Raw genomic sequence first — 23,688 nt, 5'->3', positions numbered from 1 at the left:
CAAAATTCAATTCTGGTGATTAATTGACTTTTTATTGGTGTTTCTACATTATTGAATAACTGTCATATGTTACTTATTGATGTTCTGAAGTGTTTTCTGAACCTAAACATTTGAAATGTTTGACATTTTTAATATTTTTTCCTGGGGTCAAATTGACCCCGAACATAAAATGTTACTACGCTTGATAATAAAAGGTGTGTTTCTTTCCAAATGTTATTTTTATTTTTTAACGAGCACTTAATACCAACATTAAGCCCTGCAAACATACTGTGTTTTCCATTTTAGGTCAATGAATGAGATTTTACAGTCATTTGCATATTTTGCAATAGTCATATAAAATCAATACTTGATGTATAAGGGGAGGATGGGGGGAGTCATGTTTTATTTACTGGGGTATTAAGATGGTCAACAGGAAGGCCTAAAGTAGCTGAGAGAGAAACTTTGGTAACACTTATTGTTACAATTATTTTCTGCAGGTTTATATTGCTGGGTTCAAATTGACCCCAAACCTAAAAGTTGTTAGTTAATTTGAACATAATAGGAGGGTTAAAAATCGCTCCATAGGGGGTGCCATAGTGCCAATGCTTGGACCCCTCCCAACGCCGCTTTGTTCTTTGTTCTCGTGTAGCCTATATTCAGAGGAATGAGGAATTCACACTCTATTAATGTTTCAGTTTAACCACCAGACAATCACAAGATGATGTTGTCGGATGTAGCCTAGTTGAATGGGCTAACTAACACGACCATGTAATGACCACTGAAAACACATCCAATTATCGACAGTTGTCATTCTGGTTCTGTTGAATAAATGCATTTCATGTCCTGATCCCACAAACACGGTAACGTTACAGTACGCTAGTCCTAACTATAATGTTAATTATTAGACATCTTTTCCTGTGTAGCCTACATTTCTTCTAAATTATGAACCGTTTTACATGGTTAAAATAATAGTAGCTAAATTATAGGAATTGTCGAATCAATTTAACATATTTCATCACACGTTCAGATTGTTCACAACTTACTGTTCAGATTTTTCACGAAGCTGTCTGTAGCTCCCGTCAGCGCCCACTACAATATCTGGCAGGAAAACCAGACAGCGACCATAGCCGCCACAAAATATCTGACAGGAGCCGCCAGAGTCAGTGCACCAGCCAAGGATCAGCCGCTAGAGCAAGAGCACCCCCCAAGGATCAGTCGCCAGAGCCAGAGCACCCGCCAACGATTAGCCACCACCCGACAGCGGCCACTGGCGGCCGCCATCTGCCACAAAATTATTCAACCCCCTCTCCGAAATGTGGTTGAGCGGGGGACGGTTTAGAATGATCGGCGTGAGTCACTGGAAATAACCAAAGGACGAAAACAGATAGCGGAGCGTAACAGTTTTTTAAAAATAGTCGTCCACGAAGTTTGCGAGATGATTAACCTACAACACTTCCTTCTTCTCCTGCAGGTGGCCAGTATTACGAGCCAGGGACGTAAGTTTATTTTATTGGTTATTATTATTATTTCTGGTGTGTGTTTGTTGACATAATCTGAGAATTTGTTCTGGTGAAAACCGCTCACCCATTTACAGCAGTGGTTCCCAAAATCGGTCCCGGGGGACCACTACACAGTACAATGTCCAGTGTTAATTCAGATTTAACTGTGTTAATTCAACTCTTAACAGATAACATTTGGTCCCACGCTTTAGACTGGGGGCAAACGTTATCTGTAGAGTGTTGAATCAACACTGTTCGAGTTAAATTAACGCTGGACATTTTACTCGGAAGTATGCTGGTATTTGTCCCAGTCAATCTCTTGCTCAATTAAGATTGCATGATTAACACATGTTTAAGTTCTTTCATATTTTTTTCCCTTAAACTTGGACATAATGCAGGTTTGGCCCGTTATCATTTGCTTTGTCTTTGAATTATTTGTAACTACCAAATAGTTAGTTTTAGTGTCCATGTTTCTTCACTTCCACTGCTCTTTGTGTAATTGTTTGGAATAGGCAGGCGCATTGTGAAAACGGGACTTTTATTCTGCATGGCATGCGTCGCTATTTTCTGACATAATACGGTTTAAGTAAGAGAGTAAAAAAAATAAAATAAAAAGTTTGTCAACAGTCTGGTATTTCCGTTGTGGCTGGAACAAAAACCAGCATACACAGGGGTCCCCAGCACCAAGTGTAATGTTGTCAGCCAGACACGAGCTCGTGAAAATAATAACTAATTCATAAATTAATACACTCGATAAATAAAAGAAGCATAATATGCATGTACGAACTGCTGAGTGATATAAACACAGTAAAGTAGCAGATCCATTCGTTTCCCCTGTTTTTTCAGCATGTGGCGGTGTTCTAAATGCATGTAAGAAGAGTACTCCGGCCTGGCAAAGGTAAAGTGCAAACTTTAAAAATGCATAATTTGACTATTAAGTGATTAAGTTCCGTTGTTGTGTTTGATACTTGGCTCAGCATACTGTTTTGAATGAAACTGATCAAAACAAATATACAACTGGCATTGGAGACATTTTTGGAAAGGGGGCACACAATCTCTGAGATATACGAGCTTGTACCCACAGAACTGTGCGTTTGACTGCATTTGATAGCCTCAATTTTGTTTGAATGGTATATGTCTACCTGCTGACCTTGTATACATTTAACAATTTAAACAGATGTTATTATTTAATTACCAGCTAGTTTGATTCCTGATTATAGAAACATATCCCTGAAAACAGTGTCAAGAAAATAAAACAAAAAAATTTGTTTCAACAGGTGTTATGAGGAAAACATAACTCTGTGCATCAGCGGACGATCTGGCACGGGACCCATTGAAGGTGTTTTTGATTTCTTCAAGACTGATGTAGATACGAACACCGACGTAAGTCTGCTACCTGTGGTAATACCAATCAGTTAATTGACTGCCACTCCCCCAGTCATGCATTACTTGCTCACACGCTTGTGTGTTTGCACTCGTTCACTCTTCCTGTAAGCCCGGTTGATAGTGAATGGCTCTTTTTAAAGGCATACTATGCAGGGCTGGTCCTGCGTTTACGATCAAGGTCTCCTCCTCCATCCTCAGTCCTGCCCACTCACTTCAGTTGAGGCCAGGAAACACCCTTTAGTGCAGCGTAGCTGGAAAGGTCGGTAGCTAGGGGTATCCTTACGTACAGGTCCACCAGGAAACACGTCCAACTGTGCGTCGCTTTCCATGTCTTTAGTCAGCTTCAGATGTCGCCAATCAGGAAAGGCGATTCCACAGATGACTCCAGTTTTTGACAGCTTTTCGTTTCACTTCACAGGCTTCTGGTTCTTCTTCACCTCTGCCATTGCAGTAGCTAGCTATCTACAAATGCTCCACTGAACCCTAATCCCACCCCGCAGGCTCTGTGGCCACACCCACCCCTCCCCGCACAGAAAAGAGCGTCATGCCCAGGGATGTCCCAAACACATCTTAGAAGAAGAAACACAGGCAGTGGAGCATGCATTTGGCAATTGTGGGCAAAGACAGGGACAGCCAGGGCTTCATAGACATGGCTGAGCACGGTTATTTTATGGTATTTTTAAGGTTAAAAAAAAATCCTGCGTAATATGCTTTTAAAGTAACAGCAAGAGAACTACTGGTTCTGGCTACTAGATTGGCCATCAATGAAGTTAAAGTCCTTTCTGCTCTCTCTCTCTCGTTTTCGCAGTTTGAGCACGTGACTGAAGCAGGATATGCTCTCTACCTCCCCCCAGAGGCACTGAGGAGAAGCACACGCCTACGCAGTCTGGATGGCAGCACCACCATGGCCCTGACACTGTTCAACAGCAGTCTTTTCATGGTTGATGTATGCCTGTCCATTACTCAGTGATTTCAGGGCTACTTTAATTGTAGTGTTGTGCAGTGGGATTCAATCAATCAATCAATCAATCAGTCAATCAATCAATCAGACAATCAGTCATGTGGTAATTTAATATTTAGCCATTACTCTTCTTTTAGCCTTTTCTAATTAATTGTGTGTGCTTTGACAGAGTTCATATGTCCAACTGTAGTGTAACGAAATGCATTAGTTTACTGTTTGTGTGGCATGCAAATACACAAATATGTTACGCACACACACACACGTTGTGAACACTTCCCGTTTAGGTCGGTGAAAATGAGACCATTCTTGGAGGCAAAGTGCTGAGTGTGAAGGTGGGAAAGCTGGCTGTGAGGGACCTCAGCCAGCCAGTGAGGATCTCCTTCACGCACGCCAACGAGGTAAACACCAACAATTCACCACTATGGCTCATTAGGGCATCATTACGATGCTGCAGTTGACCTCTGACCTCTGAACTATTTCTTGACTCTTTTTCATTAGTTTTAAACAAGAAACCCACATGAAGGCGATTAAAAAGCTGATATATTAATAATAATAACAGTTACAATAATAATAATAATAACAACAATAATAATTATGTTTTTACAGACTGTTATTCAACTGTGCTTTCATAATGGTGGACTGTCATAAAGCATTTAACAGTGATTGTAACTGGAGCAGTCCAAAGCTTTAGGTTTTGGAGTGCATTTTACCCAGCAGTCTTTAACTGTGGACTCAGCCCCTCTTTAGCTTCTTTGGAAAACTCTGGTGTTATTTGGATATAGTTATATGTAGTTGCTGGTTGGATATAGTTGCTTTAGCTCTACATGTAACAAACGTCTTATCAGTGATTTGTACCTGGCCAAAACTGAATCAAACGTTCTGTTTGAAATCCAGACAGGAGGACGATGTGTGTACTATGAGGTGCTGGACGATGCCAACGGCACAGGTTATGACAAAGCTGACCCATGTCCCTTAGTCCATTTCCTGCCAATCACTTTGACTGACACCTGTCACCTCAGCATCCAGAGCATACATTACATTACATTACAGACATTTAGCAGACACTCTTATACATAGAATAGCATTTGCATAGCATTTTAATTGCATCCATGCATACAGCTGGATATATATATATATATGTGTATATATATATATATATATATATATATACTGAAGCAATGCAGGTTAAGTACCTTGCTCAAGGGTACAATGGCAGTGTCCTACCAGGGAATCGAACATGTGAGCTTTCGGTTACAAGACCAGCTCTTTAACCATAATAAGAAATGCCCTAGTCCTGGCGACATTGACCCTGTTGGTCCGTATCTACTTTAGCCAAAACCTCAACCAATAACACCATCTGTTGATATTATCCGATAGCAGGACACTCTGGTAGAAAAAAAGAGCTATTTTTTATTTATGGATGTGCATGCACAATACTATTTCAGTCAATAAAAGAAAAAAGAAGAAAAGAAAATGTAAAGAAAATTTAAAAAAAAACTTTATCGACACTGCAGGTCGGTGGAGCACCGAGGGTTGTGTAGTCTCCAGGACCAACACGACATTCGTCTGCAGCTGCAGTCACTTGAGTTTCTTCGCTGTGCTGGTGGTGAGTGAACGAAACACGCTCGAGATCATGAACGCATAATCCACGACATTCATTGGTCGATTGTTTGGATGAGGCCTTCATTTTTAGTGCAGCGATGTGTCTGAAGGAGTGGAGCACGAAGTTTCTTGGAAGTGACGAAGCTCCCTGGCTAATGACGTATTAACCCTGACGACGTATGCAGCTTTGTGGTGAATGCTGGGCTAGTTTTGATTGAGCTTTCATCTGCTTTCGTCTGACGTGTAGACCTACCAACCCGGGTGTGCACATGGTCAGGATTGATTTGTATTTTTTTTTTTACCGCGCTTGTTTTTTTGGGAGTTTAGGCTAGGTTTCTGCCAAATTTTCCCTTTTCTCTTTTATCTGTACAGGGTCTCTGAAAAAAGCGCTATACAAATTGAATGGAATTGAATTGAATTGAATTGAATCGATTCCTGCCTCTTGCCCAGTGCATGCTTGACCAGAAATAAGCGGGTGTAGATGATGGATGGATGGATGGAAGGATGGATGAATTGAATTGAACTGACTGGACGGTGGGCTGCATAACTGCACTTAGAATGAGTGCCTAATGAATAATTACACTGGAATTAAAGATCACACCTGATATATTGATAACTTTGTCACTGAGGATGAGGGCCCCCATTCCAGAGTGTACAGGTCATAAGTGATAATTACTGTGCCAGAAATCTCGGTCTGCCTGTGTGAATCACCCACATATGAACCAGTTCTCGCCACTTAGATGGGCGGGCAAACTGACCTTCAACAATCCAAAAATGTGTTACTGTGTTTTCCTGTGACCCCCTGAAGAGTAGGTTTACTGGAAGCATGTGTTCTAGAACTCCGTTGCTTTCAGTTACCAGTAGTGATTGTGACATCAGCAGTAGCACGTTCATTCTAATCACACCTTGAAGGGTTAACGAGTGTGAGTCATCTTTTGTTTCATCAGATGGGGTCATAATTAAGGCTATAGACAGTATTGCTGCGTTTTATGGTTTGTAACATGTGTCTTGTTTTTTTGTGTTTTTGGTTCTGTCTGATTTCTTTTCCGAAGAACACAGAGGTGTCCATAGACCCTGCCAATGCTCTCACCCTGTCCTACATCAGCTACATCGGCTGTGGCCTGTCCGTATTTTTCACAACCCTAACCATACTCATGCATTTGTGTCTGAGGTACTTATCTTCCTTGAAAAAAATACATAATCAAATATGCATTTTCTCTCTTAATCTAACCCCTGTATCTAAAATGAGTATGATAAATTGTTTCGCAGTCCTTCATAATGCCTCTGATGTGGATAGAGTTCTGTTAATCTCAACAACTAAACCTGATCGCCAGTACCATTTGCAAAGTGTGTATGTTAAAATAATAAAACAAAACATAGCCACATAAGGTTTTGTTGGTAAAATTGTAAAAAAGAAATATGATTTGCTTTTTTGGACAATTCCTGCTTTTTGAAGGATTGCATGGCACCATTGATGGACAGAATGGAGTTTCATGATTTGACTTCACAAGCATTTAATTTGAGATTAGTGTGGAATTTCCTAGGTGTCACATGCTTGCAAACATACCAACACATTTTGCATGTAACAATGCAATGCGTATTTGTAATGACCGTTGTCATGCCTATGTTAGCGATAACTGACAGCACTTTGTCTTATAGCAGTGCTGATTGCGCAAACAGCTCTTGTGGCTTGGTTTCCTGAAGCTGACACACGCTGCGGTTAGAACAGTGTGAGACATAACAAAATGTGGTCGTCATCTTTTCCTTTCCGGGGGGCGGGGGGTTTCGCAGAAAGGGGCGGACTGACCATTCGATGGCTGTGCACCTAAACCTGACGGGGGCACTGTTCTTCCTGCACCTGTTCTTCCTGGTGAGCGCGCTATGGGCGGGGCCAGGCCTGGGACTGGGCGCGGATGGGGGCGGGGTGGCCTGCCAGGCCCTGGGGCTTCTCCTCCACTACGCCCTCCTGGCCACCTTTACCTGGATGGCCATCGAGAGTTTCCACCTGTACATGCTGCTGGTCCGCGTCTTCAACATCTACGTCGCGAAATACCTGCTGAAGCTGGGCCTGGTGGGCTGGGGTGAGTTCTCTATTCAGCACCTACACCTGGAGATACCTGCTCACCCTGGTTCTGATGGGCTGGGGTGAGTTCTCTCTTCTGTACCTACACCAGGAGATACCAGCTTGCTTTCTCTACTCTGGCAAGTGAAACCCCCTCAACCTCACCTCCTCCCCCTCCCCCCTCCTGTGTTCTTCAGGTGTTCCCATGGTAACAGTCATTGCCTGTGCCCTCAATCAGACCTACGGCAGGTTCAGCCTACAGAGGGAGAGGAACAGAGGAGCCAGCACAGGCACAGAAGCAGAAGTGAAAGCAGACATGTGAGTCACCTTTCTGCCCTTCTCTCCACAACTGAACACAGAGAGATCGTGGGCCCGCGGAGAGGGCATAATCTCACCTGAACACCATCCATCCATCCATCCATTATCTATACCCACCCTTATCCGGTTCAGGGCCTATCCCAGGGTGCATTGGGGCGAGAGGCAGGTGTACCCAGAGATACCTGAACACAGATCACATGGCCCGCTGACACCTGAGCACAAAGAGAGGGCACAGGCTTGCAGACCCCTGAGCACCACCAGGCAGCAGATCCCGCAACCACCTGAACAAACACACACACACACACACACATATAGATTCACATAGTGTTTCCATGTCCAGTCCGTCTCATTGGGGTGACACAGTCACATTGTTTTCATGCTTTGTATGAATTTACCCAGCTAGCTTGCTGGCTGACCTTTGTATGACCTATATACTCATAATTTGACATAGAGAGAGAGAGAGAGAGAATATGTACAATAATTCTCCTCTATCATCTTCCTCTCCTGTCTCATTTCCCCTTTCCTTTTTTGCTTCCTTCTCAGCACCCATCTCCAGTCACAAGGCTCTGAACTAATCACCAGCTGGTGGAAATTTTCCAGACTTCACTGTCCCTTCACTGCCCCTTTACTTCTTTCTCAACCTTCTCACTTCCTCTTTCCCGCCACCAGAAGTGTTAGGGTGTCAGTCCGGAACCAGTAGGCTCTCTGCACTGGCTCAGAATTCAAATGTGATGATGTCACAATATGGCGCCGGTGAGAAGATTCACTGGCTGCAACCCCCCTCACCTTTAGTCAATATCACAATATCATTGTCCTCCATTCATCGCCTCCTCCTTCTTCTAGCTGTTGTCTATCCCAACCTCTTCGTTTCACTCTTTGCTGCTGTCACAAGGACCCATTGAACCAGTTTTTAATTATCGATACATAAAATATTACACTGTAACACTTGAGAAGCTTGGTCAGCTTGTGTGTGCGATATTTCTGCATCTGCGCATTTCCTTCCCGCCCCATTGACCGGCCAATGATTCAGGATAGGTGTTGTTTGGCACCATTTTGCAAAGGGTGTCTCAGGAACCACTGTCAATTATGCAGGAATTTTTTAAGAATTCCCAGGGCCTTTTGCTTGAATTTTCCCCTGAATTGCTCTGGATTTGTAAATACTAATTTACAGTGTATAATTTGTATTTTGATGTTTAACGTGACCACAGTAATTCAACAAATCTGGTGCCAATGTGATCTTACGGCTACTTTCGCTCCTGGTTGGCCCTCAGTGGCCAGGTACTGCTGTGGTCATGTGATCCAAGCGGCACTGGTATGGGATGGCAGGTATGCCATCCGCCAAGTTATGGCTTGGTGGGGGGGGGGGGGGGGGGGCATGCCCCATATCTATACAGCACCGAGAGTTTGGCACCTTTCAGGGTTTCCTAAAGAAATAACCACAATGACCACAGGGTGACATAGTCCTGGGCATGTCGTAGTGTCCCTGAGCAAGACACCTAACCCCTAACTGCTCTGGTGAATGCGAGGCAACAGTTGTAAAGCGCTTTGGATAAAAGCGCTATATAAATGCAGTCCATTTACCATTTACCACAGACTCTCAGCCCTTAAAAAAACATTCACTTCTGTACCTTCTGACCTCATGATGTAAGCACACGGAATTCACACACGTCAAATTGCGCCCACTTTCTGCTACGTCCCTTCTGCAGGTGCTGGATAAGGAGAAAGGACGTGAGCTACATCACAGTTACCGGCTACCTGGGCCTGGTCTTCCTCTTCGGCGCGGTCATGCTGGGCGTGATGGTGGCCAAGCTCCGGAGGATGAGGACGAAGAGCGCGGCCTATCAGGAGCACAAGAGGAGGCTGTGGAGGGACTGCCTGACCCTCCTCGGGATGGGCTGCATTTTGGGGATCCCCTGGGGCCTTGCTTTCGTCACCTATGGCCCTCTGTCTCTTCCAGGCCTCTACCTCTTCACCATACTCAATGGGCTCCAAGGTCAGTGACTCGAATAGCGTCAATTTGTGACTGTAAATGGGGCTGTAATTTCAACGTGGGTGTAAATTCGATGTAGATACCCTCAGATTAAAGCCAGTAGTATTCATTCTTTCATTTCAAATCCGACATGCTGGAATACAGAGCCAGAACAACAAAAGTGGTGTCGCTCTCCAAATACTTACGGACTGCACTACAGACACATAGAGACAGAGAGAGAAAGAGAAAGAACAATTTATCTTCCGCTCCTGTTTTCTGACTATGCCTCCCTCCTCCTTTTTTCTCATTTTCATTTTCAATCCTGCTTCATGAAATAACCCCCTGAAGTTGTGAAGAATAATTATATGAATTAATTATATTGGAGTTAAAAAAAAAAAAAAAAAAACATGGTTACGGTATAGTCATACAGGTTTTTACTAAAGGGTTTATTGTTTGGTGAAAAGCTAAGAAACATTCTACTAAAGCGCAGCTGTTGACCTTTTCTTCCTCCATGAAAGCTGTCACGCAGTGGTGCTACCACCCCTGTCCCATATTCTACTCACCGCTGTCTGCAAGAACAATTTATTTTAAAATGTAGAACAGGATATCAGAAGTGAGAATCAGGGTTTCTAGTTGACCACAGACCTAACTGGTGCTTGTGTAACTTGTGAAATGGTCAGTTTGAATCTATAAATTAGCATTCGTTTGTCGTTTTGAACGTGGTCACACGGGTTCAGGCTGAACTTGCAACATCAGTCAGTGCAGAAGTTGCCAAGTTGCATGTTAATGTGAATTCCCCCACTTCCTCTCCCCCTCTCTCCCACCACAGTATTCTTGATTTTCGATTTTGTTCATTCTCTGTTCTCAGGGGTGATTAATTCCTCTTTTCTGTGGTCGATAAAGCCGTCTAGTCTAGCCAGTTTAAAATATTACCGACACGTTAGGATGACCTGAAATGGGACGTCTGGGTGGCTCAGTCGGTTAAGGCACCATGCGGTGGGGCACGGATGAGCCCCACGGTCTCCGATCCAATCTGGACCCTACAAGTGTGGCCTGCAGCTGCACGTATGCGATTGCACTGCCCGGGGGAATGGGAAGGCTCAGTCAAGCTAGGGGTCCGTGTTTCATTTCCCTCTCATAACACCTCCCTCCCCCCACCCCCTACCCCCACCCCCCGGTTCAGACCCAAATTGGCCACCAAATTTCTAAAAAAAGATGTTATTTTTTTTATTTTAAGTTTGAAAATGAAATGAAGAAACAAGCTACTGAATTCAACTACCGTAACTCCCACCTGAGCAGTGTGTCTTTAAAACAGGGTGAAACAGGAAACAGAAGCAAAGAGGTCACTAAACCCTCCTTTTGCGCACCATCCTGCAGGTGTCTTCATGTTCCTCTGGTTCCTGGCCACCACCTGGCAGCCATGCAAGGACAGCAGCTCTGAAGCGAATGACCCATCCACACAAAAGATGGAGACCAGCTTCAATAACTGAACATCAGCTCCTCCGTGCTTAGAGGTCATAATACACAACTTAATCAGGGACTCCCCGCATCACATCCATCGACTTCCTTGAGGCATTCTGGAATCCACTTCCCATCTATCCAATCCACTTCTAACCAACCTTTCCCTTTACTGTAAATAAATAGTCATTAACCTTGGACTGGCTTTCAGACATTGTAGAATTCTAGATACAGATTGAACAATAGAAAGCCATAGGTCTCATTCCAATCGCTTTTTTTTTTTTTTTTACCTCCTTGCATCCATTCCTCACTTCCTTTCCCCAGCTCCGTAGCTCCACCTATTGAGGGCAAGGAAAGGAAGTGAGAAAAAGAAGTGAGGATGGAGGAGCCACGTCGATTGCAGACGTAGCAGACGGCCATGGGGAGCGGTGGATCCGCAGTGACGATCGTTTAAGTGTCACGCGTTCCGTAAAAATACTTCTGCAAGGGAAGCGCTCGTGTCTCCTTGCTCAAGCATCCTTCGGGAGCCTCCCCAGCTCCTCCAAGGAGCATTTGACAGGTCGGACTGTCCTTGAAGATGGCGGACCTTGAACAATTTCCAGATCAGGTGAGGACCGAAGAGACAGGGATGAATAAAATAAGCGATTGGAATGAACTGCATCTGGCACTTGGGCACCAATTTGTCTTTATACACTATGTCCTAAAAAATATTATTTGCACTATATCCTGATAAAATATTTGTGCACTCTTCATTGTATGATTTTCCCAGCCCCTTTATCCCAGTGTTAAGTTTTTCTTTTTTAAGTTTTCTTTGCCCACCATCTTTAGTTCAGCCTAAATCCGACAAAGTTTTACTGACTGAAAAGTCAAGGTCAGCCTAAACTTGGAGGATTTCAACTGTATTTACACATGGTGTTACCAGGAGAGGAAATTCATATTTATACTTCCCATCTTTTCTGGATGTTAAGGAAAATTAACCATATAATTATTGTAAATTTTATTAGTGAAACATGAGCTGTGGCAGCCTCTTGTTGACCCCCTTGATGAAGGCAATCAGACTAAACAGGAAGAGCCCTACAATCCAGATTCCACCCACAGGAAGGATGAGCGTCAGCAGCAGATCTGAAGACATGAACAGAACCAAATACCATGAAAATGTGCCATACTGCCAAACCACCAGGCCGAAAGGGCGCACTTCTCTACAAACACAAAATAGACGATTTCAAACTTAACATTAGAATTCCAATTAACATTCTGATGAGTGTTTTGTATAGCAATGTTTTGTATAGCAATAGGATTCCAAGGTATAGTGCATGCTGTGCGAGCACTGTTGTACAATCTGTAAAAATAAAAACAAGTTTTAAAAAAACGCTCGGAATTCATGTTGAATAAAGACTCAATTTAAACAGAGCTACTCTTTCGGTGCGGGGTGACAAGCCAGTTATGTTGCCAACCAGTGCAGTCTGGTTGGATTGTGTGTTGCTGTGTGTGGTTGCAAGGTAACAGGATGTAGTTCCTCTTACTGCACAGTTTGCTAGAGCCAGAGACGTCATAGGATACCTCTGACCTTGATCTACAACAGCAGTCACAGTTATTATTTCATTATAAAAATGAAAAGGGGGGGGGAGATAAAAAAAAAAAAAAAAAAAAACTTACTGGACTCATGTCTCTCTGGAGCTTCGAGTCTGATTGGCCCGTATGTCAGAAGCCCCTCCGCTGAGCCTCCAGGCACCACATCCCGTTTTGCTCTGCATTCCTGCTTGGGTACAAGAAGAAGAAGCTGCTTCCTCATTGTACTTCCTCATTAGCGGGCGACTTCTCTCGGTCACGGACGAGCCAATAAAGTTTATGGTGAACGGCTAGAGCTGTAAGGGGTGGTGAGGGGGGTGTTACATATTGAGGGTAGGGCTGAACTTACAGGAATGCAGAGTTTGCCCTCCTCTGGCGGACAAAGCCGTACAGTGCAGTGCAGGTAGAGGTCATGTGGTCGAGACACGAAGCGGAACATGTCGAAAGTGTACCGGACTCCCACCACTGGATCGGTGACGTTCAGGAACTGGACGGTCTCATCTTCCACGCACCTGCAACGGGGACAGTGCCCTCAAATTTCCATCTGGTCTGCTTGTGACTGTTTTCAATGCTGTTCAACAGCAAGTGATGTTGAACCACAACAGATGCAAATATGAGACTTGGACAGGGAAGTTGCAGATTGTGATAAACAATGATCCCTTGTTTCAAAAGTAAACAAGAAGCCATACTTGCAACGAGGGTGTTAACTTTATAATGCACATTTGTTTACATGACAGATGACGACAAGTGCAATTATCAGACAATATGGTCTTCACACATTTGTCACATGAATCAGTGTAAAGTTGGAGTGACTAATTAATAGTTTCTTATGGTCACTTCATTCTCTTCATGAGACTGTTGGTCAATAAGCCCAGAATACCAAAAAGAACATATGGTCATTTTTTGGGCGTGGGCTAAATCACAGCATCTTACAAGAGCTAAACCCAGAATTCCAAGGGGCCTAATTGCAGTGTTTTCACAGCACGAGCCAATCCCAGAATCCTCAGGGGCTAAATCACAGTGTCGTAGAGCACGAGCCAATCCCAGACTCCTTACCCGTTGAGCACCAGTGTGTGAAACGAGCCCTCTGCCTTGCCCGGACTCGAGGCCTGCGTGGCCCAGCACTCGTTGACGCCAATGTGGAAGAAGCCCTCCGGTTCGGTGACCTTGATCTCCACGTACACCTTGTCCCGCAGCTGGAGAACCGGAGATTTGGCGAGGGCCTCCGTGTACGTCTTGTCCTTGTACAGGACCATCTCCACGGTGGCGTCCAGCTCGTTTATCCTCATCACGGCTTCGCTGCAGCGGTGGCAAGAGAGTTTTTTTTTTTTTTGCGCGCTTGACTCCTCACCACCAGCTCTGAGGCAACGTCACAAAATCTGCCTTACCTCGAGGCAGGGATGACGGGAAATGGCAGACTGATACGTCTGAAGTAAGGGTAGATGCACTTGTATTCTATTCTGATTGTAGGGTCCCTTATGATGTACCCCTCCACCTCGGGATCAGACATCAACGTCAGACCATACTCGACATGAGTGATGTTTTTCTGGGGGTGGGAGATTAAGTTATTCATTGAATTTTAACACTAACCTACATATACGTATGCATTTATGTTATGGGGAAGTGTCACTCATTCACACCATAGCAACCGGTAACCACGACGATGAGGTCATACTTACTTGAAGAGGGTTCCCGCCGCAATTAGCATATTGCTCCTTTGACGTGCGCACAATGTAGTAAGAGACGCCATCTATTGTCTCCTGCCGTGCGCGACAGGTCTTGTTCTCAAGGTGCAGGGACTCCAGCTTCACATTATAATAATTAAAGAAATCTTCGATTACCATAACGGTGATGAAATCTTTGCTGCACAGCACCTGGAACGTTGCAACTGCAAAGAGGAGAAAGGGCGAAATTATAATAGGGGTCTTTTAAAATGAGACTAGAAACGTACAAAAGTAAACATCAAACGAATTGTCAAATACCAGTTTGAGATTACATCATTACCTTTGTCACAGAAATCGCCATAGTACTCGGCAGTGCACCTGCACGTGATATTATCAGCGGACAGCCGACACCTGTCTGGGTCGGTACACTGAGTAATATTGCAAGCTCCTAAAATAAAACGCGGCCAACGTCATTAATTCAGTACAAACGAACGAGAACCACTATCCAAATAACAGAACTGCAATTTCAGTAAAAATGACAAACAAAAAAAAACAAAAACAAAAAAAACAGTAAGAACACAATTAGCTACTTACCCCGAGCGCGTTCACAAGCGCACAAAAGACCAAGTAGCAGGACCAAGCATGCCTAGAAATTACAAAAGATAAACACGACCAGATTGTATGGCATCATTACGTGAGTTTGGCTCACCTACAGGGAACCTTACACTAACCTTTAAAAATTACAATGAAAAAATCATTGGTAAACTACACAATCTTCATACACACCTTAGAGGTCTGGGAAACCATTCTTGCCTCGTATTTATTCAAATTCACTATCAAATTTCCTTGTAATATTTGTTTTTATAGTAATTGATTTTTTATTGTAATTTTATTTTAACTTATTGTAATTTGATTTGAAACTACTTTGTATTCTTCAAATAGCAACAAGTTCTAAGTATGAAAAGACACGTAATTAGATTAAATACTCGGTAAAATAGGTGTGCGTCTGCCGATTAATTTGTATGAAAAACAGCTGTTGGACTTAAATTGAGACAACATGGGTTTATTAACAGCGTAAGCGCACTCCGTCTACACCAATGGGTTTACAGAATTTAGTAATTTATCCAATCAGGTGAGAAGGCGCGTTGTGTCCGATGAGAAACTTCTTGCACCTCATTGTGACGCGCCGCCTCCATCTGGAATAGTTAGCTGGCTGGCTAGTGGCTAGTGGACTGGCAACAGCACGGCAAAATGGAAAGAAGCGTGGAGCCGAGCTCTACTATTCTCCGCGTGAAAAGGAAGCGAGGTACGGACCCTGCCGATGCTCTCTTGCTGGCGTGTAAGCGGATCCGACCGGAGCCGACAGTACAGCCCGCTGGGGATCCGGTGCCTGAACCTGGAGAAGGAGAGATCGAGAATTCTGTCTTCAAACTCGTCGCGACCGTGGCATCGCAGGTAAGGGCCACGTTCAGGCCTCGGTGTTGCCTGAGTATTGTTGTCGTCCTTGACAGCATTGTATTCACTGAAGATATGGAATATTCGCGGGAACGTTTGCAGAACTAAAATACTATAAGTACTTAGTCTAACGACAACAGTCCTTTATAGCAGTTTCTGAATGAGTAACTGTAACATTTACTGCACATAACCGCTTGCACTAGAATCTAGAAACGTAATTGTAATTTGTTAGCTGGCTAACGTTAGCAAGCTCGCTGCTTTATTTGCTTACACAATAAACGCTTGTTGTCGAGTTAGTTAGCTGCATAGCAAGTTATCTAACGCTGGGGATAGTGTCCCTTGAGTGGTGTTTTATTCCATTAACTAATATTAGCGATAGATAGCCCACAGAAAATTGAGCACTTAAGGCGCGTTTAATAACGATACTGTAGCTTTCTTGTTAGCCAAGTTAAGTTAGCACGGTCGTCTGGTTTGAACACTTCTTATGCATCTTAACCCCCAAACCTTCGCTTCTTTTCCCCAGCGAGACGTTAAATTAGACAACTGGGCGTTAGTTATCCTTCCTATTCTGGAGTATCCCTTTTTTGTTTGCTCAGATATGGAACACTGATGTACTGATGCTCTGGATAAGCTAGTCTGAAATGGTTGCTATGTAATAAGTGACTTTGCTACATCTACAGTATGGCCAGTTAATTGATAACTCTAGACGGATTTGGGGGTAGTTGCTGAAGCCAGAAATCGTTTTTATTTATTTATTTATTTATTTATTTATTTATTTATTTATTTTGCAGTGCTCTTTCTCCATTACAAAATAGGCTAATAATTTTCAGGTAATGTTATAGTAATTTGTAGGCCGTCCGTCTAGTATGGCTCTGTCCAGTCACATTTGTTTGCACTCTTATTTTGTTGCGGAAGTCCTTCGTGGTCCTGGGAAGTCCTTCATGGTCCTGACGTTCCTGTCTCTCTCCGCGTAGGATGCTCCGGTCCAGGCACACGTCCGCGCGGCTCTGGCCCGTCCACGGGTGGTCCACGCCCTGCGCCCGTCCTCCGGCAGCACCCAGAGGATTGTGGGGGATCTGCGCAGCGCCAAGTGGGCCACCCGGCGGGAGGAACGTTACCGCGTCCTCTCCGCCCACCGGGCGGGACTCCCCGCCGACCCCGCTCCGCCCGCGGGGCGGGAGGGCGGAGAGAGGGGCGAGGCCCGGGAGGACGGACGGCCAGACGCCGCCACCCAATGGGGCCGCTGTGACGTGCAGGTGTTCGACATCGTGCAGGAAGAGGAGGAGGAGAAAGGCCCCGCTCGGGTAAATCGACTGACCGCCATCCTCACCCCAACTTGCGTCCAGAGCTGGACGCGGGTATTTTGGGGGGTCCTGCCTCGTGAAATTTGTGATTCTGCTCGGTCCGCCACATTCCGGAATGGCCTCTCTTTCCTCACCGGTGGCGTCCAATCAGAGCGCTGTTTCACAAAGCAGGGGTTACTGTTAAGCTGGATAACTTTGCCATGTTTAAAAGGCCCGAAGACTCCTGAATCTGGAACATGGACTGAAGTAAAAAGAGCCGTTTCGGGTTTTATTCGGCGCAGTTATCCAGCTGACTCTGTAATCCTGCTTCGTTAAATACCCCGCCAGCCCCTCGGATGTGGTGCACATTGCTCGCGTGCTTCCAGGTCAGTTGGGACACAGGGTGTGCTGTTGGTGTGCAGTGCCGCATGTTTGTATTTCCTGCTGCAGGGTTCACGCCATGGCACTGTGTGTTACTGCACAGGGCAACAGTCCCATCTCCACAAAAGCACGTGTAGATTCTCCTTACTGTACATCACCTACAGTTTGCTCAATGTATCTCGCTGTGTGTAGCTTCACAGAACAAAACCTGATTCCCTTTTCTTTTGGGAGCCGATTTGTGTCCTCATAGTGTATACCCCTGTGTCCTTAAATCAGCTGCAGTTCCCTCTTCAGCAGTAATGTCTTGCCAGTCACAAGCCAGCTGCAACTGGTTTAGTACCGTGATACCAGCTGGTTTTTCTATTTTTATCAAGATTCTTGACTGTTACAATTTTATTCTGTGGACTACTTGTATTCAAAATTGTGACATGTAAAAAAGTGTTATAATTGCACCTTAATCTGTCTTGGAAGGAAGCCCTTATTTTATAGGATCATATTTTTCAGTGTGCTTCTGTTCTTCTGTGTTGCTCAGCCTGCGACCTCTGACCCGGAAACGATCCTGTGTAACTCTGTGAAGATGATCAGAGAGAGGCTGAGCGTGTCGGGGGATGGCGTGGGCTCTGAGCACCGGGAGAAGGAGGACGACTACGTGTACGACCTGTACTACCAGGAGACGCTTGCCCCAGGGTGGATTCAGGACATCCTGTCCGTCCGCCCCTACCTGCAGGAGAACGAGCTGGTGAGCGTAGCACGCTACTTAGCGTTGCCGGCTCTCTATGTGGGGAAGCTAAAAAAAAAAAAGATTATTTTTCCAATTCTAGGTGTGTTCTAGAACTCCGTTGATTTCAGTCACCAGCAGTGATTGTTACATCAGCATTAGAATGTTCAGTTAAGAACATTCTGATCACACATTTGTGATCTTACACTGTAAAGGGTTAAAAAGTCATCTTTTGCAGGAGATTGTTCTCTGCCAGTGTGTAGCACACAACATAGCATTGGTATTGCTCTCCCTCTCGCCTGCACGTTACCACAGGGGTCTGCAGCCCTGGTCTTGTAAGAACTGTAGGGTCTGCTGGGGTTTTATATTGACCTTGAAAATCGGCAACAAATTTAGACCTAGTATAAACCAGGTCAGGGAATTGAATTAACATTTTTTTAATTGAATTAAGTGCTGAGTAAGAAGAGAAGAGAAACCACCGCACCCTGTGGAGTAAAGATTTCTGCTTTAATGACACGCCAGCGGCATTTTTTGGTCGGCTTTTGGAACAGAGAACCTTCTAGTCCTGATCACCGATGCTGTACGTGTGGTAGGAGCGTTGCCAGGACGACCTTCCGATACGCAAGGCGTGTGTGTGACGACGCTGACCTGTGAGGCGAGCTCACCTGGGGGGGGCGGGGCCGTGTTTTCAGGTTCCAGAGGAGGACCCCCGAGAGCAAGAGGAGTATGAGGATGAGGATGATGAGAACGAGGAAGGGAACTGGCGGAACGACTACCCGGACGAGGAGGGCAGCGAGGACGGCAGCGACTTCGAGGAACGCTACGCGGGTACGTGTGCCGGGGGCCGGCGTGGTAACCTGGGTTACGCATGCGCTGTCGCCGGAGTCCTTCGTGCGATGCCCCTTTCCTATTCGCTTGCGTTTGTTGCCATGGAATGTCATCTCGATGACTCCTCGCATGTTAAATTGATATAATCCCTTGTCGTTACCGCACGGTGTGTGATCGGTGGAGGTTTTCCAGTGGTGCCTGTGTGTGTCAGTGCAGTCACGTGTTGTGCTAATGTTGGTCTTTGTTACTGGGGACATGGGTGTGCTGTTTACTCTCATTCCCTTCTGTGATTCGGCCTCCTAACATTCTTACACTGTGACTGGCAGCATACAATGATGGTTAGCGAGCTGGGCTAGCAACTCTGAGGTTGCAGGTTCAGTTCCCTGGAGGGTCATTGCTGCTGTGCCCCTGTACTTGATGCTTTATCTTCTTTAATGTTTAACATGTCAATTTGAGGATTTGTGCTTCAGCCTTGACATTTTAAGCTTTAAAGAATTTGTAAATGATGTAAATCAAATAGCACTCTTGTGTTGTGGTGAAAAGCAGTGTTTTTGTTGCATTGAGATGCTGCACCGTCTTTGGAGTGTGTGTGTGTGTGTGTGTGCGCGCCGCATGCTTGCGTGGCTAATCACCTAATGGGCCCAATCAAGCCAGCAGCGGACAGATTCAGCATGAACTCTGGGAGATGCAGATGTTCTTGTTTCCCCTCTCCCGCGCTCTTGCCCCCCCCTGACCCCTGAGTGGATTTGCGTTGCAGGATTCGGGGAAGACGAAGAGGGGGTTGGGCGGAGGACATGGGAGAGGTACCAGAGGGAAGCCCTGCGCGGGTACGGCTACGACGACGAGGACGAGGACACCGGGGGGTCCGATTTGGACTGACGGACCGGGCCGACGCCGGCATGCCGACGGCAGACCACTCCTGCCCCCCTGTGTGTGTGCGTGGAGTGAGGTTATTTTACAGTGTGTGTCGACTGTATGTGTGTGTATATCTTAAGTGTTACGTGCATTTGTGTGGAGTGAGTTGGACTCGGTGTGTGTATGTGTAGTAGTTGAGTCGTTTGGTGTGCGTGTGTGTCACGTGTTGAATGCAAACGTAAAAGCTAGGCTGCCTGGGAAGTGCTCTGATTGGCTGTGTGGTGGATGATGGTGGATATGATGAGGGGAAAATTAAAAACTGTAAATATATATATGTGTACATAAAGCTTTCAATTAAAAGCGTACTCTGCAACTGAATTTTTGTCCTCATTGTCTGATGTCAAGAACAATACTGTGGCGGCAGGATTAGTTAATTGTGTAATAATTATGAGTTTAGACAAGCTGCATTTTAAGGGCAGGCCACTTCAGGGAACCCTAGGCCTCTTGGAAAGTTTTGTTGGTGTGCTAGAAGGTTCTATGTTGGTATGAGCCTCCCACTGCAGTCAGAACGGCAGAAACCCTGCTTATCTTGTAGGCTGCACAGACATCATAGCCATCTTTTTTGATTTGCTTTTTGGAAAATTGTGTTTGTATACTGTACGTATAGTTGTGCTAAGAGGTTGGCTGTATTGTGGTGTTAAAATGTTTTTTAAACAATACTAATTGTTTGGTTAACTTTAAATGTAGTATTACATAATGTAATAATGATAGTATTATGGTTAGTTATGGTTATTGCTATTATTGCACGGTAGTAGCATTGTTAATATGAATAGCTGTAAGTATTTTGTTTTTGTATTTTTTTTTTTTTTTTAGAAATACATGAACTGTGAAAATTTCAAGTAATTGTGATGCAAAACAATTCTAATTGTTCGACAAAATCAGACGTAAAATCGTGATTAGTCTTAAAATGAATACCTAATTCTATATTTTTACCGGTAGAGGGCTCGCGTTCCCATCGGTGTAGTTCACGTGGTTAAAAGGCAGCGTGACAGTGTTTACACACGTGACCGCAAGGGGAACGACATTGCCGTTTTTCACGCCCACTTGAGCTCGTTTCCTAACTGCACCAGGCTGTGTGTTGGAAGACTGGTGGAAAGCGGCGGACTTTAAGCGACGAATGGAAAAGATACGCGCAGGAAAAATTTAACGACCTCTTCGATGCGCCCTCTTCCTTATCAGTTACCACGGCGACAGTAAAAACTAAACTAAACTGTAACTAACTTGACTAAAACTAATAATTAATACAAATACGTACACACGATTGAAAAGCTTTTCCGTGTAATAACCCAAAATTTAAAATGTGTAAAACCATTGAAAAAATCCAAAGGAGTAGTTTGCAATCTGAGCAATATTTTAGTCATCAGTTTACAAGGGCACGCATGAACAAGAAGCAGAATAAACGCATAACATTTAATTGTGAAGATTAGGATACTGTATGCAAAATTATGTAATGACCTCAGAATTTTAAAAAAAATGAGCAGACTAAAGTCAAAAGACAAAATGAATTAAGCTTTCCTTCTGCAGCCATGAATGCCATACATTGCTTAATGTACACTTGCTGCCATAAAACCAACTGTGGAATGCTCAACGTTGTGCGAAATACATATCATTTGGCTTGAAAACTAACTGTGGGTGCACAAGACGGCATGCAACATTTCATTTAGCATCTAGAAGGCCATGCAAAGACAGTGTGTGACCTGGCAAAGGAAGTGAGCTACACTTGCCAAGCAGTGACGGAATTCTGACAGGGAGTTAACAGAAATGTGCGATGGAAGCGCTGTGGTGTATTACAGCACTAGGGGTAGTGTTGTACATGTACAGATGCTTGAGGTACAGAGGGAGATCCCAGCAGGTTGATCACATGGATAGGAGTGTGTAGTGCATGTACCATGTGAGAAAAAACTACCCATCTGCCATCACAACAGTAGAGTTTAAAGGAAACTGGGCAGGTCTGGTTCTTTGATTGAGCCCATGCAGAGGCCTTGCATAACGTATGGATCCACTTTGCTTCCTGCAGCAAAGAAGGCTAATCAAGGTTGCCTCTTCTGCTGAAAATCATTATCTTTCCCAGGCTATTCCTTTGCACTCATGTCTGTTTCTTCCACATTGATCTACTGCCATTGTATGGGGGGTGAGGTGGGAATTTTGTTTCTTTCGTGATGATAAACTTTTCAAAAATTCTTGTCGCCAGCTGCACCTGTTCCTGATCAGGGTAGAACTGAGCATTCTGGAACCCAGGTATAGGTACCTTCAGGTGGGGAGGAGAATCCTGACACACTGTCTCTTACTTTTGTCTCCCTCTCTGGATGTAAATGTTTGTTTCAGTGGTTTTCAGTAGGTAGATGAGTCCAGTGGGCATGCTGGGTCTCCTGTCCTCCTCCAGAAAGTAGCGAAAACCTGCTGATTGGACACTTCACTGCAGCTGCAGTTATATATTGTTCTATATAGTTATTTGTGAGCAAGTATGTTTATGACATTGTATACTTTCACATTCTGTTTTGGCTTCTCAGTACAGTTATTGTTTCGATTCACCCTGCTCCCCAAATCCAATTTGCTCCTCCCACAGTCGAATTGCCCGTAGCATCGCGGCTAGCTGTGAGGAGCACCGTATCTGAAGCATGTGCACTCCTCCTCTCCACCCTAACTCTTGTCAGCGACTACTGGACTGTCCTATTTCTCTGCATTTGGCTTACATGCCTTGGTGAAGCATTGTGATGTGGGACGTAAATTATACACATAGTGCCCAAGTGTATATTAAGTGCCCAAGTGCGCATGGATTTTTAAAACAATTGGGACACACCCTATTTCTCACTACGGTCAGCTGATTAGTGCAGGAGAGCTGGCGGGCCAATTAGAGGGGGAGGTGTGTCTCGAACTCATGGCAACCGATAGCCTGTGGGGTGCCTCGCACTTTTTGGCAGATTTCTCGTGGCAACCCAATAGAACACTGGCTGACTTAAATCCACCCTGCCCTTCATGGAATGACAGAAACTCTCTGGGCACTTGGGCATCGTAGCTTAAGCTGGAGCCTACGACAACGGCCAAATATAAAAGTCCAACATCAGTGCCAACCAACACTTTAGTATTGTCAAACAAGGAATGTTCAACCCCCCCCCCCCCCCCCCCCCAATCGACTATTCTCGTTCTCCACGCAACCTTTAAGTAAACTGCACGTCATTATTTGAATTTGTCTCTCTCCTTGTGGCATTTCACTGACCGCAGTTAAATAAATATTAATATATGAGTGCTCTTGCTGGCACAACTGAAAGAAAGCACGAGCCGAGCCATATCCTGCTTGCAGTTTATTGTATTGCTGTCTTAGAAAACATATTTTACGGGGAAAAAGCTCTATTTTGCAAGACAAACACATCTTTTTCTTACCCAATTTAAAAAGTATTCTGCGAACTGTGTTATCTGGTATTTTTGGATGCTGAATGAATCTGCAATCAATCTAAAAACAGCATTATAGCTTTTTAAAGTTGCACTGGTTACCAATTTAGAAATAAAAATACCTAAACCCCTAATTTAGATTATTTGTGGGGGGTCAATACGATGGTATGGACAGTCAAATGCACTTTTTCCTGTATAAAATGCTCCCTACGTCATCTGCAAGGATTCCGGCTTTGTTATGATTCCGAGGA

General features: G+C 44.5%; 3 protein-coding genes across 4 annotated transcripts; 2 read left to right on the top strand and 1 right to left on the bottom strand.

The window, feature by feature from the left end:
* Positions 1-1,067: 1,067 nt before the first annotated feature.
* LOC118227339 (adhesion G protein-coupled receptor G3-like) lies at positions 1,068-12,604 on the top strand. Its single transcript, XM_035417685.1, has 12 exons — positions 1,068-1,475; positions 2,325-2,376; positions 2,756-2,861; positions 3,673-3,810; positions 4,110-4,223; positions 4,720-4,771; positions 5,340-5,431; positions 6,480-6,598; positions 7,219-7,508; positions 7,687-7,807; positions 9,514-9,800; positions 11,154-12,604. Exons 1-12 carry the CDS (start codon positions 1,415-1,417, stop codon positions 11,264-11,266), a joined length of 1,545 nt encoding a protein of 514 aa, XP_035273576.1. The 5' UTR covers positions 1,068-1,414; the 3' UTR covers positions 11,267-12,604.
* On the bottom strand, positions 12,217-15,492 carry zpd (zona pellucida glycoprotein d). Of its 2 annotated transcripts, none has more exons than XM_035417686.1 (9): positions 15,254-15,492; positions 15,062-15,113; positions 14,808-14,915; positions 14,483-14,691; positions 14,192-14,349; positions 13,860-14,102; positions 13,153-13,315; positions 12,891-12,993; positions 12,217-12,356 (listed from the first exon to the last, which is right to left on the bottom strand). In XM_035417686.1, exons 1-9 carry the CDS (start codon positions 15,272-15,274, stop codon positions 12,235-12,237), a joined length of 1,179 nt encoding a protein of 392 aa, XP_035273577.1. In that variant the 5' UTR covers positions 15,275-15,492; the 3' UTR covers positions 12,217-12,234. The 2 variants fall into 2 exon arrangements, with proteins under 2 accessions (XP_035273577.1, XP_035273578.1); XM_035417687.1 differs by having other exon boundaries at positions 12,891-12,990; positions 15,254-15,490.
* A 156-nt stretch (positions 15,493-15,648) lies between these two features.
* Positions 15,649-20,365, top strand: slc7a6os (solute carrier family 7 member 6 opposite strand). Its single transcript, XM_035417688.1, has 5 exons — positions 15,649-15,922; positions 16,897-17,226; positions 18,119-18,325; positions 18,997-19,132; positions 19,890-20,365. The coding sequence occupies exons 1-5, from the start codon at positions 15,719-15,721 to the stop codon at positions 20,009-20,011; spliced, it is 999 nt and encodes a 332-aa protein (XP_035273579.1). The 5' UTR covers positions 15,649-15,718; the 3' UTR covers positions 20,012-20,365.
* Positions 20,366-23,688: the final 3,323 nt, after the last annotated feature.

This window comes from Anguilla anguilla, chromosome 5, assembly GCF_013347855.1.
Source record: "Anguilla anguilla isolate fAngAng1 chromosome 5, fAngAng1.pri, whole genome shotgun sequence".
Lineage (NCBI taxonomy): Eukaryota > Metazoa > Chordata > Actinopteri > Anguilliformes > Anguillidae > Anguilla > Anguilla anguilla.
The sequence above is the reverse complement of the archived record's forward strand: the minus strand, read 5'-3'. Positions and strand labels throughout refer to the sequence as shown.

Bases quoted from the DNA above. Each gene is read 5' to 3' on its own strand.
- LOC118227339 (XM_035417685.1), top strand. From the start codon at position 1,415: ATGATTAACCTACAACACTTCCTTCTTCTCCTGCAGGTGGCCAGTATT. The intron at 3,811-4,109 runs GTATGCCTGTCC...CTTCCCGTTTAG, and splicing joins GCAGTCTTTTCATGGTTGAT to GTCGGTGAAAATGAGACCAT. The intron at 7,509-7,686 runs GTGAGTTCTCTA...TGTGTTCTTCAG, and splicing joins GCTGGGCCTGGTGGGCTGGG to GTGTTCCCATGGTAACAGTC.
- zpd (XM_035417686.1), bottom strand. From the start codon at position 15,274: ATGGTTTCCCAGACCTCTAAG. The intron at 13,316-13,859 runs GTAAGGAGTCTG...TCCCCGTTGCAG, and splicing joins CACACACTGGTGCTCAACGG to GTGCGTGGAAGATGAGACCG. The intron at 12,994-13,152 runs GTAAGTTCAGCC...CTTGTACCCAAG, and splicing joins AGGGCAAACTCTGCATTCCT to CAGGAATGCAGAGCAAAACG.
- slc7a6os (XM_035417688.1), top strand. From the start codon at position 15,719: ATGGAAAGAAGCGTGGAGCCGAGCTCTACTATTCTCCGCGTGAAAAGG. The intron at 17,227-18,118 runs GTAAATCGACTG...TGTGTTGCTCAG, and splicing joins AGGAGAAAGGCCCCGCTCGG to CCTGCGACCTCTGACCCGGA. The intron at 18,326-18,996 runs GTGAGCGTAGCA...CCGTGTTTTCAG, and splicing joins ACCTGCAGGAGAACGAGCTG to GTTCCAGAGGAGGACCCCCG.